This window comes from Drosophila biarmipes, unplaced genomic scaffold (genome assembly GCF_025231255.1).
Source record: "Drosophila biarmipes strain raj3 unplaced genomic scaffold, RU_DBia_V1.1 ptg000005l, whole genome shotgun sequence".
NCBI lineage: Eukaryota > Metazoa > Arthropoda > Insecta > Diptera > Drosophilidae > Drosophila > Drosophila biarmipes.
The window spans coordinates 2,232,433-2,249,218 of NW_026114527.1; the positions used below are offsets into that span (position 1 = coordinate 2,232,433).

A 16,786-nucleotide genomic window follows, 5' to 3' on the forward strand; every position below is an offset into this window, starting at 1 on the left:
TTTTTTCAAAAGTGGTAAAACTATTGTTTCTTAAATTTCGGAACAACTTACAAACTGAGAACATAACTAACAAATTTTTTCATTCTGAGAAGTTCCCCGAAATCTAATTTTGGGTATTACTGTATGAACAGAGCACCCAATTTCCACAACTGTGAAACTGTGTCATTGGATATGTATTTTAAGTGAAATTACAACTAGGGTAATAGAGGTACTAAACCCCACCGGCTCCAACGGATCAAATGTTCTAAATTTTCACTTTTACACTTTACACAAACCAATTGATTTCTTTATGGTCTTGGTATGCAATCCTTATAGTTTCTGCAAACCTTTCGATTGATATATTACTCAAAACCGACGATATATCAGACGATTACTGACGATTTCTTCGTGTATGTATGTATAGTATAAACTCGTTAGCACGATGTACATTAAATCTTAATCTAAAACATATTGATGTGCTTCTGTTATTGCTAAGCGGTTATTCGACGGCATTGTTAGAGGATTATTTATTAGAGCATTTATTAGACGCTTAAAAATAGGCCTAACTATATTTTTTAATGAGTTTTAGGACACAAAAATACAAATAAGGAAAAAATAGTTTAAAAAAAAGGTTTAATTTGTATATTAAAATATTAAAGCGTGCTGTGGTTAATAATCGAAAATGCATTTTTTAAAAAAAGAAGCGATTTTTTTTACCTTATTCAATTTTTTATGTTTAACTACACACTACACACTATTGCATTGGTATTTTAATACCTTCGCCTTTTTTTGTATTAATGTATAACAATTCAAGAATGTATGTACGAAAATTAAAAAAAAAAAAACACTTTAATGATAGGCAAACAGGCCGGGAAGTTTACCTTAAAGGTAATTTTTTTTTTAATCGATGAACACTGTCCCTTGAATTCTAATGTATTGATCATTTTTACCTATATCACATTATTTCTGTACCTAAATACTTTGGCTACAATTTTAAGGTTAAAAACGCGTTTTGACTTCAAAGTGTTACAAAAATACAAAAATTGAAAAAAAAAACTTGAGGTACTTACCTTTAGAAACAAGTCATATTTATCCAGTAACGAGTTATGCTATTCTGCGCAAAACATTTATTCTTTTTTCGATGGAAATTTGTGAAACCATTGTTTAAATGTTGTATTTTGATGTGCTAATAAAAAAATGTCTCTAATATTAACCATATTAATAATATAATATTAAGCTTTCTGATTCTTTTAAAAAAGCAACTAAGTACAAAAATATTAAGAAAATATTTAACAATGATAAAAAATGTTGACAAAATTTGGGGCAATCGTTGGGTGAAAGATGGTAGTGACGTTGGGTAATCTCAATCCGTTACGGTTAACATTGCGCGTAGCTATATCAAATAATCGATTGCAATAAAAATATTTGGTTAATAATATTTTTGTTTATTATATATACTTATATATTTATATGCACCATTAATGGAATGCACTTGTTATGAAATGGAAGAAAAGTTTTTTCTGCTGAACCAGCGCTAATAAATATTGCTGCAGCTAAATTGCCAATTATTAAGTATAAATAATATACAACAAAAATCTTTCTTTTATTATTTTATTTTACCTTATTAACAATTTTGTTTTATGAGTTGAACTTGTTTTATTATTTTAACAAGTTGTGTTCGTTATGAAAATAATAATATAATTGTAAACACAACTTATTTTATGATTTTCTAAATTCATAAATAAGTGTTTACTCTCCTATAACTCTTGCACTTGTATAAAATACACAACCCACTTATTGACCATTAAGGCACCACTCGGTGGTCGATCCCTTTTCTATCCGAAAAGAGCCATTCAAGAACTACTGAACACGAACGCCATAATTCGAAAATGGCGATTCCTTGAACAAAAATAAAATAGGAAGTTTTAAATTTTAAATTTTAAAATATGTCTATATCGCCTACTAGATATTTAAAAATATGAGGTCGGAAACGTTTTCTTATACTGGTAAGATAATTTCCGACGAATCTAGCATACGTTCGATACAAATATCGATATTGGTCTATATTATGAACAATATTAGTACTTAATTATCCTTTGGTATTTATCTGTTTTAAATGAAATAATATTTTATAATAAATATACATATATACATAAAAAATAATATTTCTGATATTTTGAAAGGAATGATACGATAAAATTAGAAACAGTATCTAAGGAGATATTTTAACATCAATTGATCGCTTACCTTCATCAAAAAAGAACCTTCGCCGATACAAACTAATTATAATAATTAAATAATATACAAATGGTTACAGCACTTGTTCTACATATATTTTTACCCGTGATTTTTTCTGGAATGGAAGGAAATATTTTATTAAAACGAAACTTTCAGGTTTTATTGTTGTTTGCTTTAATAGTATTATATAATTTTTTTATGCATGGTACAAGCATTTCGCCGAGTCGAGTCGCCTCGGGTGTGCAAATCGCAGGGCGACCTCGAGCGGTGGCTGACACTAGAAGCGAGTGGGCCGCTGGCAGGTTTGTGGGCGTGGGGGAGAAGATCCTCGCTGCGGACACTGTTGCTCTAGGCCGGCTGGCAAATGGTCATCCACTGTAGAATTAAATTGATTACGTTGGGAGAAAAATATTCTCCTTTTCCTGCTGGCCTAGAGATTAAGACAGGATGAAAATTATAAAATATCGAACGGCCGTTTGTTTTTTATAGAATTTGTGTTCTTAATTCTTTGAATGACAACATTGAACTTCTTAAGTTTAACAAATAAGAAAACTTCAAAGCGGCCACTCAAATTAAAATTTCTGTGTTTGCCTGCTATGCACGAGAGTCCGGTCAAATGCAGTGTCAGCAATTTGGCCAGCGCTCAGTCTTCGGACATTGACTCTCTGTCCGGTATACTTGCATATGCCGTGCGGCGGGAAAGATGCAGGCCGCAATTTCTATCCGAGACAAACAAAACCAAAAATTTGTTCTTTCCAAAAGTCTAGCTTCTAGTTAAACCTAAGAAATTGACAAATAGAAACAAATTTTATTTAAAAAAACACTTTTTTTTAAATGTACTTTATATTTTTTAAAGAGGATTAGTCATAACTTTCCAATTTTTTTTTTTAGGTTCAACTATAAGATAATTTTATCACGAACTCAATGCAAATTTTTTTTCCCTGGCTTTCCCGCCAATTAGGTTAAATGAAAACCTTCAGTGCCATGTGTACCTTTCAGATACGGATTAAGTTTCCGGATCGCCCGTCTGGGCGATAAAAAAACAAAATGATTGCCAATCAAATAAACTGCTTAATCACTGTGGACGGCTGTCCTTGTAGTGACGAAGTGCAAAAATTTGTTCTTTCCAAAAGTTTAGCTTCTAGTTAAACCTAAGAAATTCACAAAAAAACAAATTTTATTTAAAAAACACTTTTTTTTTTAATGCAATTTATATTTTTTTAAAGCGGATTAGTCATAACTTTCAAAATTTTTTTTTTAGGTTCAACTACAAGATAATTTCATCACGAACTCAATGCAAATTTTTTTTCCCTGGCTTTCCCGGCAATTAGGTTAAATAAAAACCTTCAGTGCCATGTGTACCTTTCAGATACGGATTAAGTTTCCGGATCGCCCAGACAATTACCAAATAAAAAAAATAAAATGATTGCCAATCAAATAAACAGCTTAATCACTGTGGACGGCAGTCCTTGTAGTGACGAAGTGCACCAGGAGGGTGTGCGACGTTTGGTATTTTGAATCCTTAGCTTCGTACGCAACTCAAGTTTGTCACGATTACACCACGGCCACTGCGACGCTGATGAAGCAATACAATCACGCTTTGGTGCTTGTATAACTACATCTACCTTTTGGTTCCTTTTGCTGAGTTGCGTATATCTGATAGTCGTGACGCTCGACTATTGCTTTCTTCCTTATTTTTCAGTTGCATTGGGGGGACCATAAGTTTGTTTGATTTAAAGATTGCGTTCTCCATTCAACCACATTGACCCGTCCTTGATGCTATATATGTAACTCTATACACAAAAAGGGTGATTTGATTTCTGATAAAGAGCTGCCACCATATAAATAATATAATCATTAAATACAATTTTCGGTGAACTGTTTTTATACCCTTGCAGAGGGTATAATGATATCAGTCAAAAGTTTGCAACCCGGTGAAAAAGACGCTTCCGACCACATAAAGTTTATATATTCTTGATGTCTGTCTGTCCGTCCGTTTCTACGCAAACTAGTCTCTTAGTTTTAAAGTTATCTGTCTGAAACATTATTAAAAGTCTTATTTCCATAACCTCCTAAGCTTGGAAATTACATTTTTTAATTTGTTCTGAATTTCGAATTTAACTTTATCAAAATCAAACGACTATATCATATAGCTGTCATAGGAAAGTTCAGAAAATGGGTTGGAAAATAATATGAAATAGCTTAGGATTTTTTAGCTTATTATTATACTGGGAATATCATAGTTTATATATATTAATTTTTTTATGTATAATTAATTTTAATAAAAATCGAACGACTCTAATATATAGCTGTCAAAGAAACGGTCAGAGAAATAATGAAATAGTCTTTTTTAATATCACTGAAGCTAGCATCAAACCTTAAAAATTTTAAATGGTTTTACTTATGTTGATTATTTCTTATAACTGCAAGGGTATATAAACTTCGGCTCACCGAAGCTCACTTCTTTTCTTGTTTAGAAATTGATTTATATTAATACCATTTTATTTAACATTTTGTAACTAATTGGCCGCATTACCCATAAAAGTGTTGGATCTGAGTAATTTTCTAGGATAATTATTATTATTACATTTTAGGTTTTATAGAGTTCTTGATGTTTCTCGAAATCGAGTTATACAAAGAAACTACAGTGTAGATAATATTTACACTCCCAGCTTTCGGCGAAGTCTGTTTACGATCGGAATATTAATGCGCTACTTTGATTTTAAGTCTCCAATTGCGTTGGGTAAGTTATTTTAATTGAATTGCGATAATATTATTTTTTTTTTTTTTTTTTAGGGGAGTCAACTGGTGGACTACCTCTCTCGATATGTGACGATGTATTCGATTGTTTGATGTTCTTTTCCACTTGCACCAATCAAGAAATTCGAAAGCAAGCACTTATTTCGCTAGGATCCTTCTGTGTTTTGAATGATGACTATCTTACTAGATCCGAGTTGAAAAATTTGTATTGTGCTATATTAAGCTCAATTTCAAACGACGCCGGTTTTAAAATAATCTGCATGCGTAATATTTGGATTTATTTAACGGAATCTGAAATGTTTATGCATAATAAGGAAAAAGAATGTAAGTATATTTTACTTAGGCGAAGACTTAAATGGTTTTTAAGATTTTTTTAAACTTATTTGGAATTAGTCAAAGCTGTCCAGATTACGCTTTCAATTCCAAGAGCAAGAATTAGGAAATACAGCCCTTAGATGTTATGATCTTTAGGTCGATTAGCCTGACTCATTTTTGGAAGGTATAAACCGATTTTTTCAATTTTTTTTTTAATATTTAGTGTTTTTGCGTGAAGGAAAGATTTTAAAATATGTTAGTTATTTATTTATTTTAATTTAACAAAATCGACTCGTTTTTTTCTTTGATTAAAACATACAAAATTAACATAACATTTTCTGATGATCTTGTCACTAGTTATCACTTTAACTTTTTATACACGTCGTAGAATATATTAATATACTAGGTTCGCATGTAAACGTTGTTATTACAACTGTATATTTTTTGCTTTTTTTCGAATTTTTTTGATAAAATCCAGAGGGAATGTGATAGAGCTGTTGACAATAATCAGACAGTACAGACTAAAATAGGATCTTTGGTTAATGACAATTAGTAGTCATTTAGTTGTTGACAAAAAAAAAATTTTTTTACCAAAATAAGTATTTTTTGTATTGTATCCTTTTCTTTAATACTTTTAACAAAAAATGGATATAAAAGCATTATGACAGACAGGTAACAAAAAATTTTAAAACAATTGAACTATAAACCATTCCTGCTTTAGGACTCGATAAATATTTTGGGTAGTTTACTAGTTTACGGTCCTCACCCCCAATCTTCGCTAAAAAATTATCCTCGACGGACCGCATTTCTTAAAAATTTATATGAAGAAATAAGGGCACGGTCTGCAATGGTTCTCTTGTAATCGAATTTTATAGTTACGTGTTTTGCTATAGACATTAAATAGACTTTATAGACTAAATAGACGACTTGCCATACAAAATATATTGGCTTTTAAATGATTTTTATAAAAATTATTTTGAATTTAAATTTTTGTTGGAGGTCATAGAATTGCTTGGATGAAAAAGGGTTTCATAACAAACCGGTAACCACTCCATTAATTTGTCGATCCTGTGGCTAAGGCCAATATCCAAAATATCTAGTGTTTGTGGCGGGATCTGAAAGCTACTATTCCACATTATGGAAGGAAAAAGGAGCATTATGAAGGCTACCTGGTTTAGTTATCTTTTTTTAAACATACTACTGTAAAGTAAAGTTAGATGAATTTTCAATTATAATTCGTGGGTCTAAGATTTGCTTATGGCTCTGAAACAAAAACTAAGCGAATATCGTACTAAAGGCGAGGCCAGATCGAAAAGAGCACATCAAATCCGTTCAAAAATTAAGGTTATGATGGCAGTTTTTTTTTCGTTTTTTCGCACTATGAATTCCTTCCACCTGGCCAAAGTGTTAATAAGGAATAATTTTTCAGCGTTATACGTCGTTTGCGTTAAGCAATTCGTCGAATAAGTCCTGAATTATGTGCCAACAACTCTTGGTTTTTGTATCCCGATAATGCACTGTCGCACACTGCACTCGTTCTTCCTGACAAGAAGAAATCGACGCATATCGTTCTGCAACCACCGTATTCTCCTGATTTGGCTTCGTGTGACTTCTGGCTGTTCCCAAATAGACCAAGACAAATGAGACCACTCCGGGAAATGCATTTCGAGTCGAGATTAAATAAAGAATTTTCACTTTACAAACAAATTTACCTTACTTTTTGCCCACTGTAGTACATGCTCTGGCCGACCGAAACACGTTTGAAGTTTCTGTATGATTTCGAATACCAACGCCTGACCAGCGGCAATCAGTGAAGGTGTTGGTATGCCAGAGGTCAGCATTATTTTGTTGGCGGCTTCGGCTTCCTTTGGTCCGATCAGCTGTTGCTTAACCGGGGGCCGGACCATGTGAGGTTAGGTTTCATAAACCGCATGGCGTTTGATCGGGCATTTCACCTACCGCTGAGACGCCACCCACTGCCAGAGGAGAAGCTTGATATGACGGGTTGTAGGGAAGTTTCGCAGATCCGTTTCCTCGTGTTGGTGATGAGGAGGCCTGGGGTTTGTGGAATAATATCGGCATCGTTGGCACCACTTTTGTGATGATGTCCCGTATTATATTCTCGGAGTCACATAGCCAGCTGTGTCATTTGCCAAACAATCACAATCCTCATGTTCACATAGCTTGCAATGGTACACTCCACTTGATAGGTTGTTGTTATTCATGATAGGAATTGATGTATGTCGGGCAGTTCCCCGAATAATGTTTTTTTTAATTAAACGGGGCTAATGGACATTAAGTCGGGCACCACGTTATCCGCGTGACTAGTTACGTAATTTATTACGATTGTTTTTATAGAATGTTGAGGCCAGCGCCACCCTGTCCCCGACTTTTACGTAGCACGTCCCGATTCTAATAAAAATCGTAGGTTGTATATCGAATTTATTATTCAATTTTTAACTGCTGTCTGTATGATGTTACATATAGCCCTTAAAAATAATCGTAGCAGACGGTGGCTAATGCTGTACTGAATAAGCGTGAGGGAAGCAAGTGCTCGCGTACCCGACAAGTGCGCTTAAAGCTAAAGTCTAGTTACTCATCTGTCGATTGGAACATTATAGCGGGCTCATTGGTTTATTGTGACACATTTCGGCGACGACACTTAGCTCTACTTAGTTAATCCAAAATGTCATCAGTTCTTGGAAGTTGAAATTTAAGACAGAGGTTTTTCGTTAATTTGACGAAAGTCAATTATTAGTCACCATTTCTTTTCGCTTGAGCCCTGAATGGCTTTCTTTGGGACAAGTAGAGGTGGGCCGTCGTATTCTGATACAGACTGTATTATAGCATTTAATTTATTAATTATTTATGGCATTAATTGTTCTTCAAATTGAACCAGGAACTTTAACATTATAATCGTAAATTGCTTCACATTTTAATTTTTTTATACTTATCAATTGATTGGTACTGGTTGTGGTAGGAGTATTGTATTAATGCAGAAGAATATGTTATTGGAACATAAATGTGAATGTTTATATTATTTTGTCTTATTATGTCTGTAGGGTTAATCTATTTGGCAATTTAATTCTTTTATAAAATCAATTCCTATTATTCCATCACGTGGAATTGCAAAACCTTTATTTACTGTATGAAAATGATATGGAATTTTATATTTATCTGTGTGGAGATCTATTGGAGCCAGACCTTTGGATTTTATGATTTCTACGCCTATACCTTGAATATTTATTATGTTTTCTATTTGCATGTTGCTAAAGACATCTAAATTTTCTTTTAAAAGCGAAATATTTGGTCCCGTATATTGAGATTGAGGTTGATTGTATACACCGTTGGTATTTTTATATTCTTGCAGAGGGTATAATGGGTCAGAAGTTTGCAACGCAGTGAAGGAGACGTTTCCGACCCATAAAGTATATAAATTCTTGATCAGCGTCACTAGACGAGTCAACCTAGCCATGTCCATCTGTCCGTCTTCGGTGTTTTTAACATATAACCTTCTTAGCTTGAAAATAATTTTTTTTAATAAGTTTTAATTTGAATTAAGTTTTTATAAAAATCGGAAGACTATGTTCTTGTTTATTTTTTTTTTTTAATTTTGCCTAGGGCATTGGCTTGACTGTGAAATTTCTTCTTAAAACACCTTTCCTTTGTTGTTTTTTTTTTTTAATTTTACCCAGGTATTTAGCTTTACTTTGGAATCTCTTCTTAAAACACCTATTGTGTAATTTATAGAGTTTTAGGTAAACACTTCCTTACTTCATTATTAAGTTAATCCATATTTAACGATTCTTCTTTATTAACGACGTTTGCACTCGAATCGACAACTTTTGTGTCTACAAGGCCCACCTTGGAAATGTTTTCCAATTATTCCAATTATTTTTTTTAATAAATTTTGTTTTGCTTATACTCTTATTCGTTAAAAGAAAGAAGTGTATGAATAAGGGAAATTAGGAAATTTAGGAAAATATTGTTTAGAACTTTATTAATGGACTTTCCAAATTAGATTGTCTTACAACTTGCTGTTCGCGGCAGCGCTGCCTGCAATCATTGGCAGCGGCCGTCAAGTACATATATGAATGTATATGCTAACAAATTTATTTGGCTGATAGGAGCGAGAGCGCGAAAGAAGTTATTTATGCATGCATTGTATACGTTTGCACTTCCCATAATATTTCTGTTGGCCACACGAGTTTAACGGCCGGTACTTTTGTATTTGTTTAACTACACTGTAACACAATGTTGGCATTGGTACAGTGAGTACTCGCTACAACGATTCATGCATACTACTTTATATTTTAAGATAGTTATAATGACTACTTGACCGGTATCAGTTGCGTTAAGTAGTATTATGACTACAGACAGAATTTCTTGATTTGGGATTAATATGCTATCTTCTTCTGAGTCTAATTCGATTTTTGGGACAACATACATAAAGTAGACTTATTAAATTATTATTATTCATATTATTTTTATACCCCTGCAGAGGATATAAAGATTTCAGTAAAAACACTTCTTTGTTTGGTAAATTACACTATTATTAATTTCAGAAAATGCTAATTAAGTTTCAAACCGGAACTTCAAGAAAATTAATTGTTGTAATTCTTTTTTGTAAAGCGTTATCATATTATTATTATTTTCTACGTTTCTTTTCTAGGGGAAAAACATTCAAAGCACGAAGATCTTAAAGAAATGAACGACGTTTCCTCTGGCATGGCAAGTCGAATAATTCAGCTTTACCTGGAAGAAATTCTGGAATGTTTTTTAAACCGTGATGACACAGTACGTTTATGGGCTGTTAAAGTAATACATATTGTTCTTCGTCAAGGATTGGTTCATCCTGTTCGAATAGTTCCGTACTTAATATGTCTAAGCACCGACCCAAAGGTAGAGGTAAGTATTACATTTGTTATTGTAAATTCGGTAATATTAGGCAATTCAAATGTTTTTAGTCCGCCCATAGAGCCGATGCCCTTTTAAAAGATATTGATAAAACATATTCTGGATTTGTTAATATGAAAGTGCAATTTGGTCTGCAACTTTGCTTTAAGTTACAAAAAGTATTACAAGTAAACAACACAGGAAAAATTGAAGTAATTAGAGGTTTTGCGTAAGTGTTTTTTTTTAATGATTGTTTTACAACTTTGCTATTAAATCAAACAATTCTATTTTAAAGGAGTCGCGGACCAGATAATGTAACAACTGCTTTAAACGACTTTCTTTATTCACTACTTCGTACAACTAAGCCACAAAGGCGTGCATTGATACAAACAGTAACAAAACAGTTTGATGATCAAAAAACATCATTACAGCAAATGTTGTACATTGCCGATAATCTGGCTTACTTCCCATATGTAGTTCAAGATGAGCCTCTATATTTAATACATCAAATAGATCTACTTATATCAATGGCAGGAACACATTTACTCGCAACTTTTAAGGAACATTTAAAACCGTGTGACAAAGAGCGAGATGTATTGGAAGATGATGACGATGTTGAAGATCCACAGGTTTTATTCAATCGTTTACCCGAAGATATGACGGAAATAAAAAAATGTATAACATCTGCCCAAGCATGTATGCTGCTTTTAATACTTAAGGATCATTTAAAGGACATGTATGGTATTACTGATAGTAAAATTTCAAGATATTCGCCATCCGAACAAAAATTATACGAAAAGGTAGTGACACGTAGAAGTGTTACTGAGTTTAATCCTAAAACAACTATTGATATAATCAAGAAACAGATGTCACAACAAGTATTAAACACGGACATCCATTTTCCATATACGAACGAGGAGAAATTGGACCTTGTTGTCAAGTATCTTGATGTAGGTATACGAATCAACCTTTTAATATATTCTAATCTGATTTTAGTTTAAGAAACTTATGTTGAAACTGGACCCTGAAGATGCAGATTCGGATGCTGAAGAACCCCGCAACAAATCAATTGAAAATCCCTCTTCTACTTTTGATGGTGTAAATTACCACAACTTAACAAAAAGTTCACACATCGCAAGTGATGGATACGCATTAACCTCAACTGTAAGTATAGTCAAAGTACCCTGCAAAAATCGTTCCGCAAAATAAAAATCACTTGAACCTAAAATCTCATTGATTCAAAGGTCTTTTTAAGTGTGCAGTGAAAGCATAAATAAAAATCATCTTTGATTCACAAATGTATATCAATCGAAGTTTTCTGAATAAAGCTCATTTTAGGGTCTGCGAATTGGTTTCAAAGTTTATGACCAATACGCACATTTTCCTTTGATCGGATAATATTTATTCATAAGGGTGGCCCTTACTTGGTTATATTTTTTTTAATTCGCTTGTGTTACTTTGAAATACTTTTAGAGCTTTAACAAAAACGTTTTGGAATTGTGAGCTATTAATCAGAATATTGACAAAGTTGGGGATGGGAAAAAGATTTTTTCCAAAAAAAGGTTTAGGCTAACTTTAAAGACCTTTCGCAAAATCAAAATTAAATAAAAAAAAAATTAATTTTTAAGGACATTTTTGACAGACTTTAATCTACCATGCAAAATGGTAAGCACAACATTTAATTTAATAGTCTATTCCGCGTTATTCCTTTAGTCTGAACGCGCAGAAACTTTAAATTCCTGTGCAATGATTATATAGACATTTAAAAATTTAATGCGCGCTAGGCTTTTTTGAAAGATACCCCAATTATAATTCCGTTTTTCATGCAATTTTCTTAGCAAAACTTTGAAATTAAAATGATAAAAAGCAATGCGCCGCAGACTAACAAAATATTCAAGCAACAACAGTTTTGAGCGGTTTGCGGGCGTAAGAATAAGAATGTTCTAGGCAAGATTGTTCAGAATCTGAATACCAGATCGTGCATTTCCAACTTTTATAATTTCTGATTACAGCTTACAAAAAGATGTTGAGACACCTCTGATAAAAAGTTAACAATCTTGATGGAATCGGAAATACTTTCTTCTGAAATACTTTCTTCTTCTTAAACGAATTTAGTATACCCTTTTAATCTATAAACCTTCAAAACCCTTACCTAGAGCTATTTTTCTATACCATATACAAAGATAAAAAGAAAAAGGATATATGTATGAGTTTATCTAGTAAATGACGTAAGAAATTTGGAAAATATTGATTTGTTGAGATTTGACATTAATTTGACAAAAAATATGTTTTCAACACTATTTAAATGTAGTACTTCAAATGTCAGTTAAAATCATTCAGAAGATAATGGTAAAGTAATGCTAGAAATATTTAAATTTTTCCAAACATTAAGTACAGATTTAAAAATTTTTAAAACTCACTCGTCGATAAATCGGTAATAGAATGAATTTCACGTTTCTATTCCTAAAAGATGGGAACCTGAATTTTTATACCCGTTACTCGTAGAGTAAAAGGGTATACTAGATTCGTCGGAAGGTATGTAACAGGTAGAAGGAAGCTGGTCAGGATCACTAGCCGAGTCGATCTAGCCATGACTGTCTGTCCGTATGAACGCTGAGATCTCGGAATCTAGAAAATCTGGAATAGCCAAATGGACGAATTTGTGTGAAAATGAACGTTTTAATATTTTTTCTAGTCTTGAAAACTTAAATTTTTTGAAAAAATTTCCAATCAATACAATACTAACTGCAAAAAAAAATTTCTCTAAAATAATATATATATTTTTTATGTTTTTTCGAAAATGTTTAGAAACAGGGAAATCATGAAAGTATAAGAAACATTTTTTTTTAAACAAATCAGTATATTATATTTAATGTCAATGGTTGAATCAACGTCTCACTAACTCGATGGTGAACTGGCCCGCCAAAGCGGACAGCATATTGTTGCAGTGTCAGCCCAGCCAACTACCCTACGCAGAAGCATGCCTTAATTTGAACAAACCTTGGAAAAAATTGTTTGTTTGTTAGATATTATTGAGGATACGGATACACAGAGCCGCCAAGCGTTTGAAAAACTTCATCCTTCTTTAGTTTCCAATAATTTCTAACGTCCTCCTTGAAGTTTTTTTTTCACACTGTGCACAATTTTATTTTTTGTTACCACTCTTGTAAAGAATAACATAAATCTTAATTTTTACATTTAATTTTGTCCTAATCTGCGTTTTGGATTATGCTGCTTAAGACGTAATCCAATACAATTTTTAAATGTTTTTTCGAAACTTTACTATATTCTACAGATGTTTTCAAGCGACTAATCTGCTCTAAATTAGATTTAACAAGAAAGGAAGTTAACTTCGGTAAGCCGAAGTTTGTATACCCTTGCAGTTATAAAAAATAATCAATAATTTTATTTAATTGAATTCGAAATTCTTAAAAATATAAAAATGTATGTTCCCAATATTATAAGATAATATGTCAAAAAGCCCCAAAGCTATAATTTGTTTCACATTATTTCCCACCAATTATCCGATCGTTCCTATGACAGCTATATGATATAGTTGTCCGATTTTCATAAAATGTAATTCGAAATTCAGAAATCAAAACCAATTAAAAAATGTTATTTCCAAGCGTAGGAGGTTATATGTTAGAGAACACTGAAGATATAATTTTTCATATTATTTTACCACTACTTTTCCTATTGTTCATATGGCAGCTATAAGATATAGTCGTCCGATTTTGATAAAATTTAATTCGTAATTCAGAACTAATTTAAAAATGTTATATCCAAGCTTATATAGGTATATGTTAAAAAACACGAAAGATATAATTTTTTTAAATTTTTTTCCCGATAGTTCCTATGGATGATAAAAGACATAGTATTCCGATCCGTCTGGTTCCGACTTATATACTACCTGCAATAGAAAGAAGACTTTTGGGAACGTTTCAGCCCAATAGCTTTAAAACTGAGAGACTAGTTGCGTAGAAACGGACGGACAGACGGCCACGCGGCTAGACCGAGCCATATTCGATTTTGTTTGTCGTCTCCTTATAAATCTTTTCCGATCTTTGGTCACTATCTGATTTAAGCGGTAATGTTAGTTTTAACCCCAAACTATATTCTATAATTTCAATGTCAACCATTGAATTTGTACATTCTTCAACACTATCTTAAAATCACAAGGCAGGGAAGTGCAATCCAATTACTTTGAAAAAAAAAACAGATTTCGCCACCCAGTACAAAACATCATACGTCTCTGCTACTATCCGAAAAAATGGAAAAATATATTATCATTAAAGAAAATTCCACCGAATTCCGTCATCCTACAAACCGATTAGTTTATTATCGTGTCTGTCTAAGTTGATTGAAAAATCCCTTCTAACTCGCCATTCTGCGAATTGTTTGACTGACGGATATACGATTCCTCTTTCCATGATGCAATTGGCCCACTCTTCCTTTTTGTTCATCGGCAGCTTTGTGACTAATTCATCAAATAGTGTACGGTTATGAAGATGTGGTTTAGTATTACAGTTCTCTAGTAATGCTGTTAAATTGGTTGTCATTACACTGATCTCTATAATATCAGTTTTTATTTTGTTGTATTTAACTGGCAGAAGTGCTAACTTTATCAAGCTGACTTCATATTAGCACTTCGGATCGTCCATAGTGTTTATTTAATGTTAACAAAATTGTTTCGAGATTGTTTGGATATAAAAGTAATGATTCTACCGAATTCTTAGCTGGACCATGCAGTTACTTTTAAAGGCGAGACATGTTCTCCAATTTGGTAAAAGCGTGGGCGTTTTTGTTGTTTTCCTTTAGGCTACATGAAGCATTCGGCCATTGCTCTAGAGTTCTATCGAACGTCGGAAGATCCTGTAGCTTGCGTGAATACGGCTGATATAGATGCAACAATACTGTTAGCGCCTGAATCTGCGATGAAGTTGAAAGTGCTGCGAAGATCGGTAGCGAGTGTGCTGATGTGGACCGCGTTGCGGTGACATGATGCATACTTTTATAGGCGGCTGATGGTGGTGACAATTATACATACGGAAGACCTGATTGTGAGTTTTAAACTAGCAATTGCTGCTAGCTTGACAAGTGCATTTCTGGAAACTTACCCATATTTGTCTGAAGGTGTTCGCCACTAGTCGGTACTTGTTTTTTATCCTGTATTTTTATACTCAAGTTGCCTAGTTAAGCGGCGGAGTGATGAACGAAGATCGCTATTTTGATTTTACGATTCTTCAAATTTGTGCTGCAACTCTCGATAATGGTTTGACCTGTTTCTTCCCCATATGTTGAGATCTTGTATTCAAATGGTTTTTCTTTGTTGCAACGCTGGCTCACTCTTGGCATTCCAGGTTGTGAAAGGATTTTGCTGTGTAAAGGCATTCACCGTAAATATATACGCATGTTGTGTGTAGGCGGCGTTGAAGCTGTTGTAGATAGTGCACCTTATTAAATTGTTGATAGCCCAAACTGTATTTTTCAAATGGTGCTAGCAGTCTTGTCGCCGTCCCTCGGCGCAGTCCGTTAGGAGGTGATGAAATGGCTGCCTGACGTGGCCAGTGGGTCTCCTCTGAGGCCGAAGCCTGGGGTTGGAGAACTCCTTCTCCGGGTGATGCGCTGGCCTACTCTGTTGGTGGGCGTGAGCACGCTGTTTCTGGATATTGCAGAAATATGATGGGAGAACTTCTCTTCGGCCCTTAGGTCTCAATAACTAATTCAATATTTATGCAGCTTTCGCTGGACTTGATGGAGCTATGCGCTCTTTATTCATATTTAAATCAAACTGAAATTTATAAGCTGTACCCTGGCTAAACGTGGCCGCCAAGCCGACCGCTTGTCATAAAAAATGCTGACACTAGCAGAAAATGCATAACTCACCAGGCTAGGAACCAGGAACGGCCCCTAAAGACGTATTTGGCTGAGTCTGCACATAAAGACACTGATCCGAGAAACGGATTACTCCTTAACTGTTACTATGTTTATACGATTTTTTAAAAGCGCAATATAGAAGTTACCCCTGTTTATAAGACACATATCATTTCCTGATTTGCTTTCAGTAGAGATGCCAGACGTGTAAAATTTCGTATTTTAGTCTGGTCACACTTTTACAAAATTTAAACAAATCAAACAACGCGATGGATAAACTAAAATCCTTCATTTAGAATCGGCAAATAAGAACCGCCAAATTAATTTCCAAAGTTACTGAGTGGAGGCACAGACGGTCGATGGCTTTATTAAAAGCAAGGCGGTTTTTGGTAGCCAGAAGTCACAGGATGCTGATGCAGACTTACGCGGCTGGAACAGCGACTCTCAGCCTGAATGCGAAAATTTAATAGCAGGCCGAGAAGCAATGCTTTTTGGGCACTAATGCAAGAGCCAAAAAATTAAAATTGTTTTTTTGAGAAATTACGAATATTAACTACAAATTTGTTACATATGTTGCGTTCGCTTGCGCTACACTTCATAACTTCGTGGAAATGAGAAGGGAGAAGTTTACGCTCAACGAATTGGAAAGTAACCAGCAACCACCAGACTGGCAGTGCAACCAAATATTGGAATCTCCAGAATGCGATCCATCCGATCTTAGGGT

At 33.7% G+C, this 16,786-nt stretch overlaps 1 protein-coding gene across 11 annotated transcripts in view; it reads left to right on the forward strand.

The window, feature by feature from the left end:
- The window catches only part of LOC108035838 (nipped-B protein), a 136,522-nt gene that overhangs the window by 91,740 nt on the left and 27,996 nt on the right, over positions 1-16,786 (forward strand). For 6 of the 11 annotated variants that reach the window (XM_044091400.2, XM_044091401.2, XM_050889716.1 and 3 more), the window contains 6 exons: positions 4,812-4,960; positions 5,014-5,301; positions 9,965-10,200; positions 10,260-10,417; positions 10,484-11,138; positions 11,185-11,352. The exons of 1 other annotated variant lie outside the window; for it this stretch is intronic. In XM_044091400.2, the coding sequence (XP_043947335.1) occupies positions 4,812-4,960; positions 5,014-5,301; positions 9,965-10,200; positions 10,260-10,417; positions 10,484-11,138; positions 11,185-11,352 (1,654 nt within the window). Of the gene's footprint in view, positions 1-4,811; positions 4,961-5,013; positions 5,302-9,964; positions 10,201-10,259; positions 10,418-10,483; positions 11,139-11,184; positions 11,353-16,786 lie in introns of those variants that run through there. 4 more of the 11 variants (XM_050889714.1, XM_050889717.1, XM_050889715.1 and 1 more) reach the window with 3 other exon arrangements.